This window comes from Hyperolius riggenbachi, chromosome 2 (assembly GCF_040937935.1).
Source record: "Hyperolius riggenbachi isolate aHypRig1 chromosome 2, aHypRig1.pri, whole genome shotgun sequence".
Taxonomy (NCBI): domain Eukaryota; kingdom Metazoa; phylum Chordata; class Amphibia; order Anura; family Hyperoliidae; genus Hyperolius; species Hyperolius riggenbachi.
In genome coordinates, this window is record NC_090647.1 from 6105583 (window position 1) to 6122891 (window position 17309).

The window sequence follows — 17309 nt, forward strand, 5'->3', positions numbered from 1 at the left end:
GCTCAGCAGGGTCTGACGACGCTGGAATGCAGGGGAGACAGAGGAGAGAGACGAACACTGGCTGCCAGCCTCAATGTCTGTGTCCTGAGCAGCCGAGGTGGAAGAGCGCTTGCGTGCTACTACTGCTGCTGCTGTGGGGGATTCACGACCCTGAGGGAGGGAGGATGCTGCTGCGCTGGTGGGCCTTCTGCTCTCAGGAACCCCTGCCAGCAGTGCCTGCTTCCTCTTAAAGTCCGCATACTCGCGGCAGTGGCGGCTTCTCAGGTGGCCCTGGAGGGATGAGGTACCCATCTTGCTCAGACTTTTCCCACGGCTCAATCTTTTGCTGCATAACCTGCACACCGCATACCTTTTGTCATCAGTACATTCCTCAAAGCAATCCCACACTGGTGACTTTAATTTACTGCGGCCCCCACTAGCAGAGGGTGCAGCGGAGCAATGTGTGGTAGTAGTTGCCGGGGGTTGCATGGTGGTGGTGCCGGCTGAAGCAGTGTCCTGTCTACTTCCTCCACGCCCACTGCTGCCGATGCCCCTGCCTGACATATGGCGATATCCTTGCCTAGGCTGAGGTGACTCGTCATCCTGCTCTGACCATTCTTCCACGGACTCAGCAGGCTGCACATAGTTAGGGTCCACAACGTCATCATCAGCAGCATCATCATAATCCAGCTCTTCCTCTGACTCCCCCGCCTCCTCTTCTGTCCCTACATCCCCAGACACAGACCCCTCTTCTTCATCACCAGAACTCAACAACGCTTGTGATTGTGGCCCGATCTCAATCTCTGCCACATCAGTCCCCAGTAAGTCCTGTGCTTCTTGCATCAGCAGGTTCCCAGATGCCGGACTGAGGGACAGAACGCTGTCATCCTGGGAGGGCTGCTGACCAGTGGGTGCTGGGGTGGATGTCACAACAAGCGTGGGATGTTGGCTGCTGCTGCTACTGCTTGGAGTGGTGCTCACAGTAGAGGTCTGGGAGGAAGTCATGATGTCCATGAGTACGTCAGGTTCCATTTGCTCAACCACCACACGGGGACCAGAAACTTTAAAATATTTGGACAATGGCGTCCGCTGACTCGGCCCAGGCTTTGCTGCCCCCTTTTCTGCTGCATCACGACCACGTACAGCTGGGCGTCCTCTCCCTGGACGTGGAGCAGTCCCAGAAGTGGCTGAGGCAATTGAACTCCCTTTCCTCTCACCCCGCGAAACCCTGCCAGACATGTTGCTAGTAATGAATCACTGGATGCAGTGGGCACAGTACAAGGTCACTGAAGGATGCAGTGGGCACAGCACAAGGTCACTGAAGGATGCAGTGGCCACAGCACAAGGTCACTGAAGGATGCAGTGGGCACAGCAGTGGGCACTGGATATACAACTAGGTCACTGAAGGATGCAGTGGGCACAGTACAAGGTCACTGAAGGATGCAGTGGGCACAGCAGTGGGCACTGGATATACAACTAGGTCACTGAAGGATGCAGTGGGCACAGTACAAGGTCACTGAAGGATGCAGTGGCCACAGTACAAGGTCACTGAAGGATGCAGTGGGCACAGCAGTGGGCACTGGATATACAACTAGGTCACTGAAGGATGCAGTGGGCACAGTACAAGGTCACTGAAGGATGCAGTGGCCACAGTACAAGGTCACTGAAGGATGCAGTGGCCACAGTACAAGGTCACTGAAGAATGCAGTGGGCACAGCAGTGGGCACTGGATATACAACTAGGTCACTGAAGGATGCAGTGGGCACAGTACAAGGTCACTGAAGGATGCAGTGGGCACAGCAGTGGGCACTGGATATACAACTAGGTCACTGAAGGATGCAGTGGCCACAGTACAAGGTCACTGAAGGATGCAGTGGGCACAGCAGTGGGCACTGGATATACAACTAGGTCACTGAAGGATGCAGTGGGCACACAAGGATGTCACACTGTGTAATGAGATGCTCATATGCCAGCGAGCGAGCGAGCAGTGGGCACTGGGCACGGCACAAGGTCACTGACAGAATGAATGAACAGCGCTGGCAGAGAGTGGCGGCGCTGGCGGTGTGACTGGCTGCCTGCAAATAGTACAAGTGTATAACTGTCACTGGAATATACAAGTGAACACTGCAGCTGCACTAACCTGCCTGCCTGCACTCTACACACAGATAATCCCCACTCCCACTACACTGCAGCACTGAACCTGCCTGCACAGCACTACACACAGTTAAATAATCACTAGACTCCCACACTCCCACTACACTACACTGACTACAACTAACTACAGCAATCACTCACTGACTAGCTAACTGTGTACAGTATAAGAGCAGTGTTAGCAAAAAAAACGCTTTGTTTTTAACACAATAAATGCACTTGCTCAAACAACAATGGCCTGGAGATAATCCTCTCAGCACCACAGTCTAGCAAGGACAGAGCTTTTCCATCATGGCCGCCGCTTTATATTCAGGAGGGGAGGGCATAGCTCTCCTCCTGTGATTGGTTGCTAGGGCCTGGCTGGGGCACTCTGATTGGCCTGCTATGTGTCACTTCCGCATAGTTTGACGCATTTCCGCAAACCACGACTTCAGCCCCGGGTTTCACGAGCGTGAATGCGGATTTCTGTCCGCATTCACGCGAAGCCGAAGTAGATTTTCGTGGTTGAAAATCTATTCACGGCTTAGCGTGTCCGAGGCGGAATGCGTCAAAATGGTCGTGAATCCACGCGTAAGCGTGATCACGACCTGGCGGTGAGCACCACTGCGGAAGATACAGCTGATCAATCACCTCCCCAGGCTCCGGTCTTTAGCAAACGTTAGAGCTGCAGGTCTACGCTGTCTCTTCTCTCTGCAATGCTGATTACACTACTTCCTGATTTCAGTGTAATCGGAGGGGGCTCCTGAGGTGAGGAACAGAGGGTAGGAGTTGGCCCCCACTCCCTGCGCACATCTGCTACACTTTTCCCGGGCAGCTATTGCCTCCTCCCGCCCCACCGCAGGCAGCCAGGCAATGCACTCTCCCACTCCACCACACCACAGGCAGCCTGGGGAGACTGTCGCTGTATCTTCTTCTGCAAAAAAACTTTTTTACCAAAACTCAAAACGAAAAATTGCGTTTGGAACACAATCACATTAAAACCCTTAATATCGTTTTATCAGCATTATGCTTCAGAACCATGCGCCATTTTTTCCCCTGGCGCCGTTTTTTACTGTATGCGGCAGGCAAGTTCCTTTTTACTCTACCCCACATACTGTGGCTCTGCCCTCACACAATCTACCTATCAGATTGGTATTTGGTGTGAGGTGGGCCCTGTAGGTTTGCCAAGTATGGGGCCCAGAAAATTCTGATGGCGGCCCTGACACAGGTTATTCCCTCTGCATATTTCCTCATTATTCCCCACATACCATCCCACTTACAAGCGTATAATCAATCATCAATCATCTAATAATAATAATAATGATTATCATCATTTGTTTCTACAAGAACAGAAATAGTGACATACTTACATTGGGTGAGACCTGGAAGAGAGAAAAAAATAAGAAATTGGTTAGATTCATTTTTTTTTTACTAATTACCCCAACTCTCCCTCACCCCCCCCCCCCCTCCATTAGCCCACAGCCTCTTATCCTCTTATACTGGCCAAGAGAAACACAAGAGCTGTAAGATGTCCCATCTGATCAGGCAATGGTGATTGTGACTGAGAAATCCAGCGCTCAAAGCTTCCAACACAACAATAAAAAATGCCAAACAAAATAAAGTCTCTTAGTTCTTCAGAATTGCTTCAGCATTCTTCAGTTAAGCCAAGCACTAGAATCATCGAGATTCCCTCCTTAGGATTGGCCCAGTTATACCAGCATGCAACTAGACAATTCATGCATACAATGTGACATTTAGGGAAACACAAATGCATCCAACCAGCCATCCTACAAAATACGTGAGGTACAAACTTGCTCACATGGTTGTAATTATGGGCTGTGGTGGGATAAGGAGAGGAGACCTGCAGCTTGGAGCCTGGCTGGTAGGGCTTCCAGAAGCATTCAGAAGAGCTAGAGCTACAAACTCGCTCACATGGCTGTAATTATTATGGGCTGTGGTGGGATAAGGAGAGGAGAGCTGCAGCTTGGAGCCTGGCTGGTAGGGCTTCCAGAAGCATTCAGAAGAGCTAGAGCTACAAACTCGCTCACATGGCTGTAATTATGGGCTGTGGTGGGATAAGGAGAGGAGAGCTGCAGCTTGGAGCCTGGCTGGTAGGGCTTCCAGAAGCATTCAGAAGAGCTAGAGCTACAAACTCGCTCACATGGCTGTAATTATTATGGGCTGTGGTGGGATAAGGAGAGCTGCAGCTTGGAGCCTGGCTGGTAGGGCTTCTAGAAGCATTCAGAATAGCTAGAGCTACAAACTCGCTCACATGGCTGTAATTATGGGCTGTGGTGGGATAAGGAGAGGAGAGCTGCAGCTTGGAGCCTGGCTGGTAGGGCTTCCAGAAGCATTCAGAAGAACTAGAGCTACAAACTCGCTCACATGGTTGTAATTATGGGCTGTGGTGGGAGAGGAGAGCTGCAGCTTGGAGTCTGGCTGGTAGGGCTTCCAGAAGCATTCAGAAGAGCTAGAGCTACAAACTCGCTCACATGGTTGTAATTATGGGCTGTGGTGGGATAAGGAGAGGAGAGCTGCAGCTTGGAGCCTGGCTGGTAGGGCTTCCAGAAGCATTCAGAAGAACTAGAGCTACAAACTCGCTCACATGGTTGTAATTATGGGCTGTGGTGGGATAAGGAGAGCTGCAGCTTGGAGCCTGGCTGGTAGGGCTTCCAGAAGCATTCAGAAGAGCTAGAGCTACAAACTGGCTCACATGGTTGTAATTATGGGATGTGGTGGGATAGGAGAGCTGCAGCTTGGAGCCTGGCTGGTAGGGCTTCCAGAAGCATTCAGAAGAGCTAGAGCTACAAACTCGCTCACATGGCTGTAATTATTATGGGCTGTGGTGGGATAAGGAGAGGAGAGCTGCAGCTTGGAGCCTGGCTGGTAGGGCTTCCAGAAGCATTCAGAAGAACAAGGCTGCTGTGCTCATCCCACACAGACAATAAATAGGGTAAATGGCGGTACAAAGGGGTGTGGCCAAATCAAATGCAAACCAGTATTAACCCTTGCAGCCAAAGCTTACACTTGCAGCAACACATCACACACAGCAATATAAACTGCCAAACAGACAATTCCGGTGCGCTGGGTTAATCCAAGAACACTGGCGCATTTTTGGAGAACTACTTAAGTCCGCCATTTTGTTTGTCAGTTTGAATTGCTGGGTATGCTGTGTTGTCTTGCCTGTGCACTGCAGTGTTACTGCCACTTATGTCAGTTATGTGCAGTGTGCAATTAGCACAACCTGCGATTTCCAGGTAATGAGTGTGTTGCCAGGGTAATGCGCATTATGTTACTTGTGTACTGCAGGACACGCTAGCACCATCTTCACCTTATGAACGCATGCAGCATAACTGGCATTAGTACCGTTATCATTTAAAATCTATAGAGAGTGGCGCTGGACTTATTTTTTTTTATGCAATGAAATCACTGTATATCCAAAAAAAGTGAAAATCACTATTTATCCAAAAGAGTGAAGGTACTTCAGTATCAGTTTTAATTTCAGTTGGCTTCTAAAGTTATATAAAATCCACAACAAGATTATGGAAATAATGAATAAATTATAAAAATCAAAAAATCAAAATCAAAAATGAAAATAAAAATGAAAATGAAATTAAAATTAAAATAAGAGTGAAATCAATAACAACAGTTAAGCACTAGGGGCTGGAGTCACTAAAGGGTGCTAAGTGTTAGCACGGCAGTGAAAATCCGCTTTGCACGTGCAAACTACTTAGCACCTAAGTTTACACGTGCAAAGCCTTAACACTCAAGTTAGCACATGCAAATGCTTTACACTCGAGTTAGCACATGCAAAGCCTTTACACTCGAGTTAGCACATGCAAAGCCTTTACACTCGAGTTAGCCCATGCAAAGCCTTTACACTCGAGTTAGCACATGCAAAGCCTTTACACTCGAGTTAGCACATGTAAAGCCTTTACACTCGAGTTAGCACGTTCAAAGCTTTTACACTCGAGTTTGCTCATGGAAAGCCTTTACACTCAAGTTAGCACGTGCAAAACCTTTACACTCGAGGTTGCACGTGCAAAGCCTTTACACCTGATAACTGAGTTATCATGCTTTAGCCAATCGAGCCCGGGCAGCAGCGGGAGCGCGGAAAGTACGGATTTCTCCGTCCCTGGGGGTTAAAGGATGGAAAAAGGGATGGAGAAATTCGTACGCGTGGGGGTAAAGTGGTTAAAACTGATACTGAAGTACCTTCACTCTTTTGGATATACAATGATTTTATTGAATAAAAACAAAATAAGTCCAGCGCCACTCTCTATAGATTTTATATTCGGTTGTTTGGAAGTGGATATCCCAGATCCTGAGGGAAGGGCAGCAGGAGGAAGTGTACATATATTAGACTTCATATCGTGTAGATTGTGTGAGTTATATTGATAGCAGCGCCCTTCAATATTTGTTTTTTTAGTACCATTATAATTGCTGTGCAGCACCTGCACACAGCATTTTTACATGAAAGCAACAGGGACAGTCATACCATGCCAGGAAAAAAACACATATATAAGTAGATAACTACTTATCTAACATAATAGATGTATTGTACTGTTCATGTTTTTATTTCTGCAAATTTTATATAGTAAATAAAGATAATTCTGTTCCTGGCATTTGCCATCTTGGCTCCCTCTGACTGAAGTCAATTCTAATATCATTTCCTCCCTTCTCCTAGAAACTACACTGTCATATCTAGCTTGGTTTGTAAACATGTGAGCGCAGTAAGATCAGGTTACAGCAGCTTTACACTGAACTGCCCGGTGGCTGAGAGCGGAGCTGTGGCGTGGAACATTGCAGCTGCAAGGGGCTGGAAGAAGCCCCAAGTAAGTACATCGGGGGTAGGATAAATAGCCCAATGATTCCTTTAAGGTAGCCATACATCTAGTGATAATATATAGTGAACTGAACAGAGGCACCAAAAGGATAAAAACAGTATTTAAAATATTTAAAATTGCTTAGGAGGCAGTGGTGGACTTACCTCCTTCAAGCAGACACAAAAAACTGTGTAGTTCAACAACAATAAATCTATTAGTACACTGCAGGGTTTTAGTGGGTATAAAAACCCTGGAGTGTACTAATAAATTTATTGTTGTCGAACTACACAGTTTTTTGTGTCTGCTTGAGGGAGGTAAGTCCACCACTGCCTCCTAAGCAATTTTAAATATTTTAAAGTTGATGGGAGAGCTGGCAGGCACTCGGGTTATGCTGTGTGTAGCGAGCAAAGATGGACAAACACCCAGGTTCGCTATGTGCTCAAGACTAAAAGACAAAGTCTATGCAAAACAGCTGGAGAGAACATGAAGAGTCTGGCACTATAGTGTGTATTTCATAAAAATGGAAACAATGCAGCAAGCAGCGATGTGCATAAATATCTTGCAGTGAACTGGCATACAAAATAGTCTGAGGTGTGCACATCACCTCAGAAGAAGCCAGGCACTTTGCCCTGCGAAACGGTCGTCAGGCCGTGCACCCTCTGGCGCCCACACCTGCCACCTCCCTACACCCAGGTATAGCCTTCCAGCACTTGCTATTTTTACTTGCTGCACTACTATTTTGTATGCCAGTTCACTGCAAGATATTTATGCACATCGCTGCTTGCTGCATTGTTTCCATTTTTATAAAATACACACTATAGTGCCAGACTCTTCATGTTCTCTCCAGCTGTTTTAAATATTTTAAATCCTGTTTTTATCCTTTTGGCGCCTCTGTTCAGTTCACTATATAGCATATATCCACCCTTGGTGGAGGGGGATACCCCTTTCGTTTCACGTCTACAGAGAGCAACTTTCTAATCCTGAGTGGGGACAGGTCAATCTCCTCACCTGCTTATACAGTGGTTGCCTGGAGGTAACCCTGGTTTGTGAGTATATAACTTAGACTTTTTCATTATACCAATTGCCTCAACTTACTACACTATATTGGGCTCTCGGTTCTCCCTTTTTTTACACATCTAGTGATAATAGGCAGATTCAACTAACAGACAAATCTCTCTCTGATTGAATCTGATTAGAGATTGATTTGTCAGCTGCCCATACACTGCAGGCCAATACTCGATCAATTTCAGCATGTAATCTCTCAGAAATCGGGGGAGCCCGCCGCTCCTGCCACTTTCACCACCTTGCCGCTATTCCCCTATGTATAAGTGTGTATGTATGTCTTATACGCTGCCAGCATGTATAGGAGATGTAACGGACAGCAGCGGATTCGGGAGAGGGTGGGCAGCATGACACAGGACAGGTGATGTATAAATGCACATACATATACATGTACATACACATTTATACATACATAACCAGCGCCGGGAGTGTCTTCTCTCATTCTGATATCACTTGCCGTTAACACCGTGCACCCAACCAACTGCCACGGCCCGAGATCTTGTAGCGTTTCTTATCAATTAATGCAACCAAATTTGGCCCAAAATATTATTTTTATAAGTATAATAATCAAAATTTGATGGTCGATCGGCCACCAAGTCGCCTGATGTTTGGCCACCTTTATTGAGGGAACAACAAGGTGAGATAACTGGTGAGATTTGTGTGTTGTGTATTATTAGCTGTACTGGTTCCAGACTTACCTTTTGTGCATGTGTCTTCATCAGTGTTTGTGGTTGTGCTTGTAGTTGTAGAAGTTGTAGTTGGAGTGGTTGTTGTAGTGGTTGGTGTTGTGGTTGGTGTTGTGGTAGTTGTTGTAGATGGAGTGGTTGTTCTTATAGTGGTTGGTGTTGTAGTTGTTGTAGTTGTTGGTGTTGTAGTTGGAGTGGTTGTTCTTGTAGTGGTTGGTGTTGTAGTTGGAGTGGTTGTTGTAGTGGTTGGCGTTGTGGTTGGTGTTGTAGTTGGAGTGGTTGTTCTTGTAGTGGTTGGTGTTGTAGTTGGAGTGGTTGTTCTTGTAGTGGTTGGTGTTGTAGTTGTGCTAGTTGTTGTTGGAGTAGCTGTAGATACCACAGGGAGTCTTCTTGTACTTGTACTTGTAGTCAAGATGTTAATAACAGGATCTGAAAAAAATAATTATGAAAAATTCTTAAAGACCGAGTAAATTTAAAACTTCTGCAATGCCCCTGCTTGAGTTGAAAGATCTCTGGCAATTTCATTTCGGCTCTTTGCACACTTGCACGCTGCGTCGCCCTGCATTACTCTTCACCCACCACATTCCCGCCGTGAGACTTGCACACTTCCCGCGATGTGACAGGATCAGGGCCGGTTTAAGCAACAATGGGGCCCCAGGGCATTAAGGGACCTTTTTTGCAGCTGGTATAGTCAGGGCATGAAGCCCCAATCGGTCGGAGCTCCACATTCTGGCTATCCCAGCCTGCATGGGGGACAAGGGGTTAAAAGGTTTCAGGAGGGGGGACCCCACATAATTTTTTTTTTTTTTTAATTCCCACATTCTAAACATAAAAAAAATGTGAAAATAGGAAAAAATGCCAGGGATCTTCATACAGCCATATTGCGGCTGTATAGCGATCCCTGGCCAAAGCGCTGCGGCTGCGTATGGACCCCCTGGAAGCCCCGTCAGGAAATTTATTGCTCTTTCTATTGATACATGTAAAATTACACTACTGTTAGGTTTGCTACTAAAAGTGACATTTACCACATTTAAAAGTATACTTTTTTCCTTTGAAACTTTAAAATTGATTTTCTCAAAAACTATAAGGTCTTTTTGAAAAATAGTTTTTTTTCTCTTATTCCCAATGATCTCCTTAACATATCCTGCAAATTTAAGGTTTCTAGCATTTAAGGTGGATTTTCTATTAACCATTAAAGTCGGCAGGTATTTAAATGTGTATTTTTTTTTTTCTTTTGAAACTTTAAAATCGATTTTCTCAAAAACTATAAGGCCGATTTGAAAAAAAATTGTTTTCCTCTTGTAGCCACTGGGGGCCCCTACAAGCTCTGGGGCCCTGGGGCAATTGCCTCCTTTGCCTCTATGGTAGCGCCGGCCCTGGACAGGATGCGCCAGAAGTATCCAAATTGCCGCAATGATGACACAAAGTCAATGGGCGATGCAGTATGTGTGCAGGTCGGGAACGCGGTGCGACACACAGACTGATGGGTATCCCAGTGACATACTTCCTGTCCAGCAAGGGGTACGTCACTGAGTTGGGGGCGGGCCTATGAATATGACGCCGCACTGTGGCACAGGGTCATATGACGGCTGATTACTGTGGTGCTGCAATTATTAGGTGTGCAACCAGCCTCAGTCTTGTTTTTTTTTTTTTTTTCATAACAAATGGGGCTTTCTTTTGATACCATTTAATTATATTTGTAATTTACTTGGTTTTTGTTTTTTAGAGAAAATATTCATAGAAAAAAAAAAGATATATAATTTTCAGCATTTCTCAACCAAAAATATGAAAACATCTTAAATTGCAGCAAGAAAATGTTTAGAAACTAATAGTTTCATATGTTTTCTATGCAGAAATGTCAAAATGATGTAGATTATTTACTCCGCATTACAAATTATTAAGCAAATAATATTTTCTCAGATTTTCCTAAAATTCAATGCAAGCGGTAGTAAGAATATTTTTGTCATCCACCTTTAGCATATAATTCATTTACTGTAAACAATCTCAATGATAATAGGATGTTCTAAGTTTCTCAAGAGGTCAGAGGTCCTGTGGAGCAACAACATTGTGAAACGCATGCGGGAGCACAAGGCGACGCGGGTGATGTTGTGGTGATGCAGCAGTACAGTGACTCACCTGTGCAGTATAGTGACTCACCTGTGCAGTATAGTGACTCATCTGTGCAGTATAGTGACTCACCTGTGCAGTATAGTGACTCACCTGTACAGTATAGTGACTCATCTGTGCAGTATAGTGACTCACCAGTGCAGTATAGTGACTCACCTGTACAGTATAGTGACTCACCTGTACAGTATAGTGACTCACCTGTGCAGTATAGTGACTCATCTGTGCAGTACAGTGACTCACCTGTGCAGTACAATGACTCACCTGTGCAGTATAGTGACTCACCTGTGCAGTACAATGACTCACCTGTGCAGTATAGTGACTCACCTGTACAGTACAATGACTCACCTGTGCAGTATAGTGACACGCCTGTACAGTATAGTGACTCACCTGTACAGTATAGTGACTCACCTGTACAGTATAGTGACTCACCTGTGCAGTATAGTGACTCACCTGTACAGTATAGTGACTCACCTGTACAGTACAGTGACTCACCTGTGCAGCATAGTGACTCACCTGTGCAGTACAGTGGCTGACCTGTACAGTATAGTGACTCACCTGTACAGTATAGTGACTCACCTGTACAGTATAGTGCAAAAGGTGGATCAGCGCAACACCAGGCCGCCTCCGAATGGCCTCCATCAGAGATGCGCTGACCCCCCCCAGGAACTACAAACGCACCTTGAACCCAAACAGAAGCTCTGCATATACACCAAAAGCATGGCTGTTAAGTGGGAGCAGCTGACCAAAAACGAATTAAATTAGTACATAGCAAGGAAATGAACAGCGCTACTTAAAAACAGGCAAGTGCCTACCTGCAAAAGAGTGCAAGCCCCACTTGTGTATGCTCGGTGTGTATTATATCCCACAAGTGGGGCTTGCACTCTTTTGCAGGTAGGCACTTGCCTGTTTTTAAGTAGCGCTGTTCATTTCCTTGCTATGTACTAATTTAATTCGTTTTTGGTCAGCTGCTCCCACTTAACAGCCATGCTTTTGGTGTATATGCAGAGCTTCTGTTTGGGTTCAAGGTGTGTTTGTAGTTCCTGGGGGGGCTCAGCGCATCTCTGATGGAGGCCATTCGGAGGCGGCCTGGTGTTGCGCTGATCCACCTTTTGCGCAATTTTCAATTTTCGATTTTACTTGATTAGCCGCACCCAGGCTATGCATATACATAGGTTAGGATTTAGTTAGTGTTAGGCCCCTCCCATGGAGCATTGACTTCTACGCAGTGGGAGGGACGAGTACTTAATAGGTTGTATGCAAGCTGTTACAGGAAACCAACATCCTCCAGTGGTAGACAGGTCATGTGTATGCTCGCTGTGTATTATATCCCACAAGTGGGGCTTGCACTTTTTTGCAGGTAGGCACTTGCCTGTTTTTAAGTAGTGCTGTTCATTTCCTAGCTATGTACAGTATAGTGACTCACCTGTACAGTACAGTGACTCAACTGTGCAGCATAGTGACTCACCTGTGCAGTACAGTGACTGACCTGTACAGTACAATGACTCACCTGTGCAGTAAACATCAAATTTGAGGGATCCACAGAATTTGTAGATGTAATGTCCCCCAGGACAGGCTTTTACTGAAATATTTGGCCCATTGTAACATCCGGAGGCCACACTGTTAATCAGCAGAGGCACCATCTGGATCCCATCTCCAATCTTTGGGTGGCTTCCTCCTAGAGTGTATGGTTCCAGGGATCCACACTTCAGAGGTCCCACACACCCTTCCTTCAGGCTGGATCCAGTGCCAACATAACGGTACCAACCAAAGAGGTTGCGGTCAGTGGGGAATCTTCCGGTAGAGGAGATGTTGGCCAGCCGGTTGGCTCCATTGACCTGCTGGTAGTTATAACAAGGATCCGCACACTGAGTTTCCCCACTGATCCTCAGACAGTCATGTTCACTGGTGCAGTGGCTGTCTTCTGATCTGCCACATGGGGAATTCCTGTTTATATTACACAAGTAGGTGCCGTTCTGGTTGACACAGGTGTCTGTTGGAGAACACTTGTTCAGTGTAGGGCTGGCACACTCATCGATGTCCACACATAACTTTCGCTTATTATCCCAGGTGTAGCCATCAGGACAGCATGGACTGGTGTCACAGAACTCCATGATTGTGCAGTTCCAACCGTCGCCCACATATCCAGGCTTGCAGGAACACGACACGTAGCCTGACTTGGCAGCACAGTTGGCGGTTGTTGTAGAGTTGCAATCACTGCAGGCTTTGGCATCTGTTCAAAAAAGACATTAACCTCCTTTACATGATAGAAAATAAAATGAATACATTTCAGTAATAACAAAATAGATCCAATCAATATCTATAAATATTAGTCATCTATAATTTGAATTAGGTCTTATAAATTGAATGAAATATGCTTAAAGTGTGGAAATCCTCTCAAAACATTGAATTAAATGTGCAAGTCATGTCCACATTGAGATATATAGTGGAAACATTGTGCTCAAGGGCCGGTGTAAGCCACGCTGGGGCCCCTGAGCAAAAGTAACTTGGAGGCCCCTCTGCCCCTGCCAAGCAAGTCAGCTCTGTGGACCCGCTGTGCCGGACCCCCCTGGTGGTCTGACTGGTCTCCCGCTGACTGCTCCCCATGGCCCCCGCATGTTCCGTAGCTGAGCTGTTCTGTAATGTCTCATCTCTCCTGGCAGCTGCTCCGCCCCAATCTCTGTCTTCAGTCACCCTACCTGCCTCTTCTGTATGCCCGACATGTAGTTTTTACACATAACATGCATGCAATGGAGAAGACGCAGGCAGCCTGGCTGAAGATGGAGAGCGGAACAGAACAGCTCCTAGGAGAGATGAGTTATTACAATGCAGGTCAGTTACAGAACATGCGGGGGCCATGGGGAGCAGTCAGCGGGAGACCACCTGGAGGGTCTGACAGAGTAGGGGACTGTGAAGTGGACGGGGTCTTGGGCTCTGGGGCCTCAATGGCAGCGGCAGCCCTGTGTGCTTCATATGCTGAATCCATCAGCAGAGGTTAAGTTCTTTAGTAGGGGACGGAAGTGTCTTCTGACCTCAAGACACATGGACATCACTTAATGGCAAATTTGCAGATGCTTCTTTCACATTTTGAGCGGTTTTCTGCACTTTAATCGGATTTCTGCAATTTAGCTGCGAGCGTCCTGCTTCCGCCTATATAGTGACCCAAATGGATCATTTCCGCCCATACATCACGTCACTTACGGTTTTTCATTGGAAGCAATGAACAAACCAGGAAACTATTTACCGTATTCTTCTGCGCACTTGTTCTTAAAACTGTGGTGGGAAGGGAGAATTTGTTGCATCTTATAGTGCGAATATACATTTACCAGCCGGTGTTCTTCTCTCCTCCTCCGTCTCCCTCCAACTGCAATTCTAACCTGCAACCCCTAGAACTGGCAGCAGGTGGGAGATTAGCGAGGGGGGGTATGAGCAGGAGCGAGACAGCTATCCCACTGTAAGCATACATGCCAAGAACTGGTGGCAGGTGCAAGATCAGCAAGGCTTGGAATGTGCAGGAGTGAGTCAGCTATCCCACTGTGGGCATACATGCCAAGAACTGGTGGCAGGTGCAAGATCAGCAAGGCTTGGAATGTGCAGGAGTGAGTCAGCTATCCACCCACGGGCCTAACACATGCCAATAATTGGCAGCGGGTAGGAGATCAGCAAGGCCTGGAATGTGCAGGAGCGAGTCAGCCATCACCCACGGGCATAACACATGCTGACCCCAGCAGCACACACGTGTCACATGGTTTAAGGACACCATTAACCAAGAAGTATGGAGGAGCCGGGAATGGATAGAGCTGCATGATTTTTGAAAGATGAAGACAGACAGAGACAGAGGAGTGGAGCACGCTGGCTGCAGGCTGGTCTAAAGCATGTGTTACACCCGCAGGTGGATGGCTGCCTCGCTCCTAAACATTCCTGATCTCACAGACTTCCCACCCACTTACAATAATCGGCATCTGTTATGCCCATGGTTGGATGGCTGCCTCGCTCCTGCACAATGGCGCGTGGTCCACCAGGCTGACTCCCCTGTGCAGGTTGCCTGGGATGGAAAGATGGCATCCAAAATCCTGTACTGGAGACTATTTGTGTTTCCAGTACAGGGCTACAGGCACCATCTTCCCGTAGCCCTGCTCTCTGTCTGTCAGCGCAGGACTTTCGCAGCATCTGGTTGCAGGAAGATGATCGGGGGAGCTGCATGCGGGGAGAGGAGTCTTCTGCAGGTTAGTAAAGGCTTTTTTTTTTTACAGGTGCACACTATTTTCTGGTAAAAGATTGCCGCATTACAATTATTCTCATGAGGGGCCACCATGGGGGGGGGGGTAACAGGTTTTCTCGCCTCAAGGGAAAAAATGGCTAGAGGCGCACCTGCTCCTGCACATTCCAGACCTCGCTGATCTCCAACCTGCTGCCAGTTATCAGCATGTGCTATGCCCCGGGGAAGGCTGCCTCGCTCCTGCTCTTACCCCCCTCACTGATCTCCCACCTGCTGCCAGTTATCAGCATGTGTTATGCCCCGGAGGAAGGCTGCCTCGCTCCTGCTCTTACCCCCCTCACTGATCTCCCACCTTCTGCCAGTTATCAGCATGTGTTATGCCCCAGGGAAGGCTGCCTCGCTCCTGCTCTTACCCCCCTCACTGATCCCCCACCTGCTGCCAGTTATCAGCATGTGTTATGCCCCGGGGAAGGCTGCCTCGGTCCTGCTTTTACCCCCCTCACTGATCCCCCACCTGCTGCCAGTTATCAGCATGTGTTATGCCCCGGGGAAGGCTGCCTTGGTCCTGCTTTTACCACCCTCACTGATCCCCCACATGCTGCCAGTTATCAGCATGTGTTATGCCCCGGGGGAAGGCTGCCTCGCTCCTGCTCTTACCTCCCTCACTGATCTTCCACCTGATGCCAGTTATCAGAATGTGTTATAGCCCGGGGGCAGGCTGCCTCGCTCCTGCTCTTACCCCCTCACTGATCTCCCACCTGATGCCAGTTATCAGCATGTGTTATGCCCCGGGGGAAGGCTGCCTCGCTCCTGCTCTTACCCCCCTCACTGATCTCCCACCTGATGCCAGTTATCAGCATGTGTTATGCCCCGGGGAAGGCTGCCTCGCTCCTGCTCTTACCCCCCTCACTGATCTCCCACCTGCTGCCAGTTATCAGCATGTGTTATGCCCCAGGGAAGGCTGCCTCTCTCCTGCTCTTACCCCCTCACTGATCCCCCACCTGCTGCCAGTTATCAGCATGTGTTATGCCCCGGGGAAGGCTGCCTCGCTCCTGCTCTTACCCCTCTCACTGATCTCCCACCTGCTGCTAGTTATCAGCATGTGTTATGCCCCAGGGAAGTCTGCCTCACTCCTGCTCTTACCCCCCTCACTGATCCCCCACCTGCTGCCAGTTATCAGCATGTGTTATGCCCCGGGGAAGGCTGCCTCGCTCCTGCTCTTACCCCCCTCACTGATCCCCCACCTGCTGCCAGTTATCAGCATGTGTTATGCCCCGGGGAAGGCTGCCTCGCTCCTGCTCTTACCCCCCTCACTGATCTCCCACCTGCTGCCAGTTATCAGCATGTGTTATGCCCCGGGGGAAGGCTGCCTCGCTCCTGCTCTTAACCTCCTCACTGAACCCCCTCCTGATGCCAGTTATCATCATGTGCCCAGTCCCCCGCCTGAAGTAGGACACATGTGACCACTGGCTGTCCTATCACCTGCACAGCTACGAAGACCAGGTAAGACCTGTCCTGTTAGCTAAGAGCCATTTCCAGTACACACTGTGAGCATGTTCTTTTTTTAATTTCCCAGTAGAGTCCTTAAATTTGTCCCAGTGGTACCTCCTCCTCACCTGATGGCACCGCATCTAAGGTCTCTGTCAGGGATTGGCTCAAATTTACATTTGGGTGAATCCGGATAGTTTCTATCCGGATTTCACCCAGTTACCTGTGCGGGGTGGGCGGGGGGTCAAGCTTACCTATCTGACGTCTTTTTCGGTCCATCCCTGGCACCTCCCGTGATGCGGTCACGTGATTACAAACACTTCCTCCTTCCGGGTTGAAGTAGGAAGTGTATAGTCACGTGACGCGCGTGGACCACATTGTGGGAGGCGCCGATGGAGGGACTGAAGAAGACGTCAGATAGGTAAGCTTGACCCCCCCCCCCCGCCCACTCCGCACAGGTAACTGGGTGAAATCCGGATAGCAATCATCCGGATTCATCCAAATTCAAATTTGAGCCCATCCCTGGTCTCTGTATCCCGATACCCAATGCAGCTATTGCTTCTGATGGTCCTTGGTGTGTTGTACGGAAAACCTTAAAGGAACTCTGAAGCAAGAAAGAGTAGACTGACATACTTACCTAATACAGAAGGTTCTGCATCTAATAGAGCCTTTCTGGTCCGGACTCTGTGTCCTGATTCCACCGCTGTCCCTCCAGTCATATAATGTTCCACACAGGTTATTCCCTCTGCATATTTCCTCATTAATCCCCAGATACCATCCCACTTACAAGCTTAT

The 17309-nt window shown here is 47.8% G+C and overlaps 2 protein-coding genes across 2 annotated transcripts in view; both read right to left on the bottom strand.

Annotated features, from left to right (window-relative positions):
• The window catches only part of LOC137542122 (mucin-2-like), a 49665-nt gene extending 42752 nt beyond the window's left edge, over window positions 1-6913 (bottom strand). Inside the window, exons 1-2 of the mRNA XM_068263804.1 lie at window positions 6858-6913; window positions 3480-3491 (exon numbers count right to left, since the gene is read on the bottom strand). Of these exons, the coding sequence (XP_068119905.1) occupies window positions 3480-3491; window positions 6858-6913 (68 nt within the window). The remainder of the gene's footprint in view (window positions 1-3479; window positions 3492-6857) is intronic.
• Window positions 6914-7076: 163 nt separating this feature from the next.
• LOC137542124 (uromodulin-like) lies at window positions 7077-17275 on the bottom strand. The gene is made up of 4 exons (XM_068263808.1): window positions 17152-17275; window positions 12314-13040; window positions 8696-8886; window positions 7077-7102 (listed from the first exon to the last, which is right to left on the bottom strand). Exons 1-4 carry the CDS (start codon window positions 17273-17275, stop codon window positions 7077-7079), a joined length of 1068 nt encoding a protein of 355 aa, XP_068119909.1.
• Window positions 17276-17309: the final 34 nt, after the last annotated feature.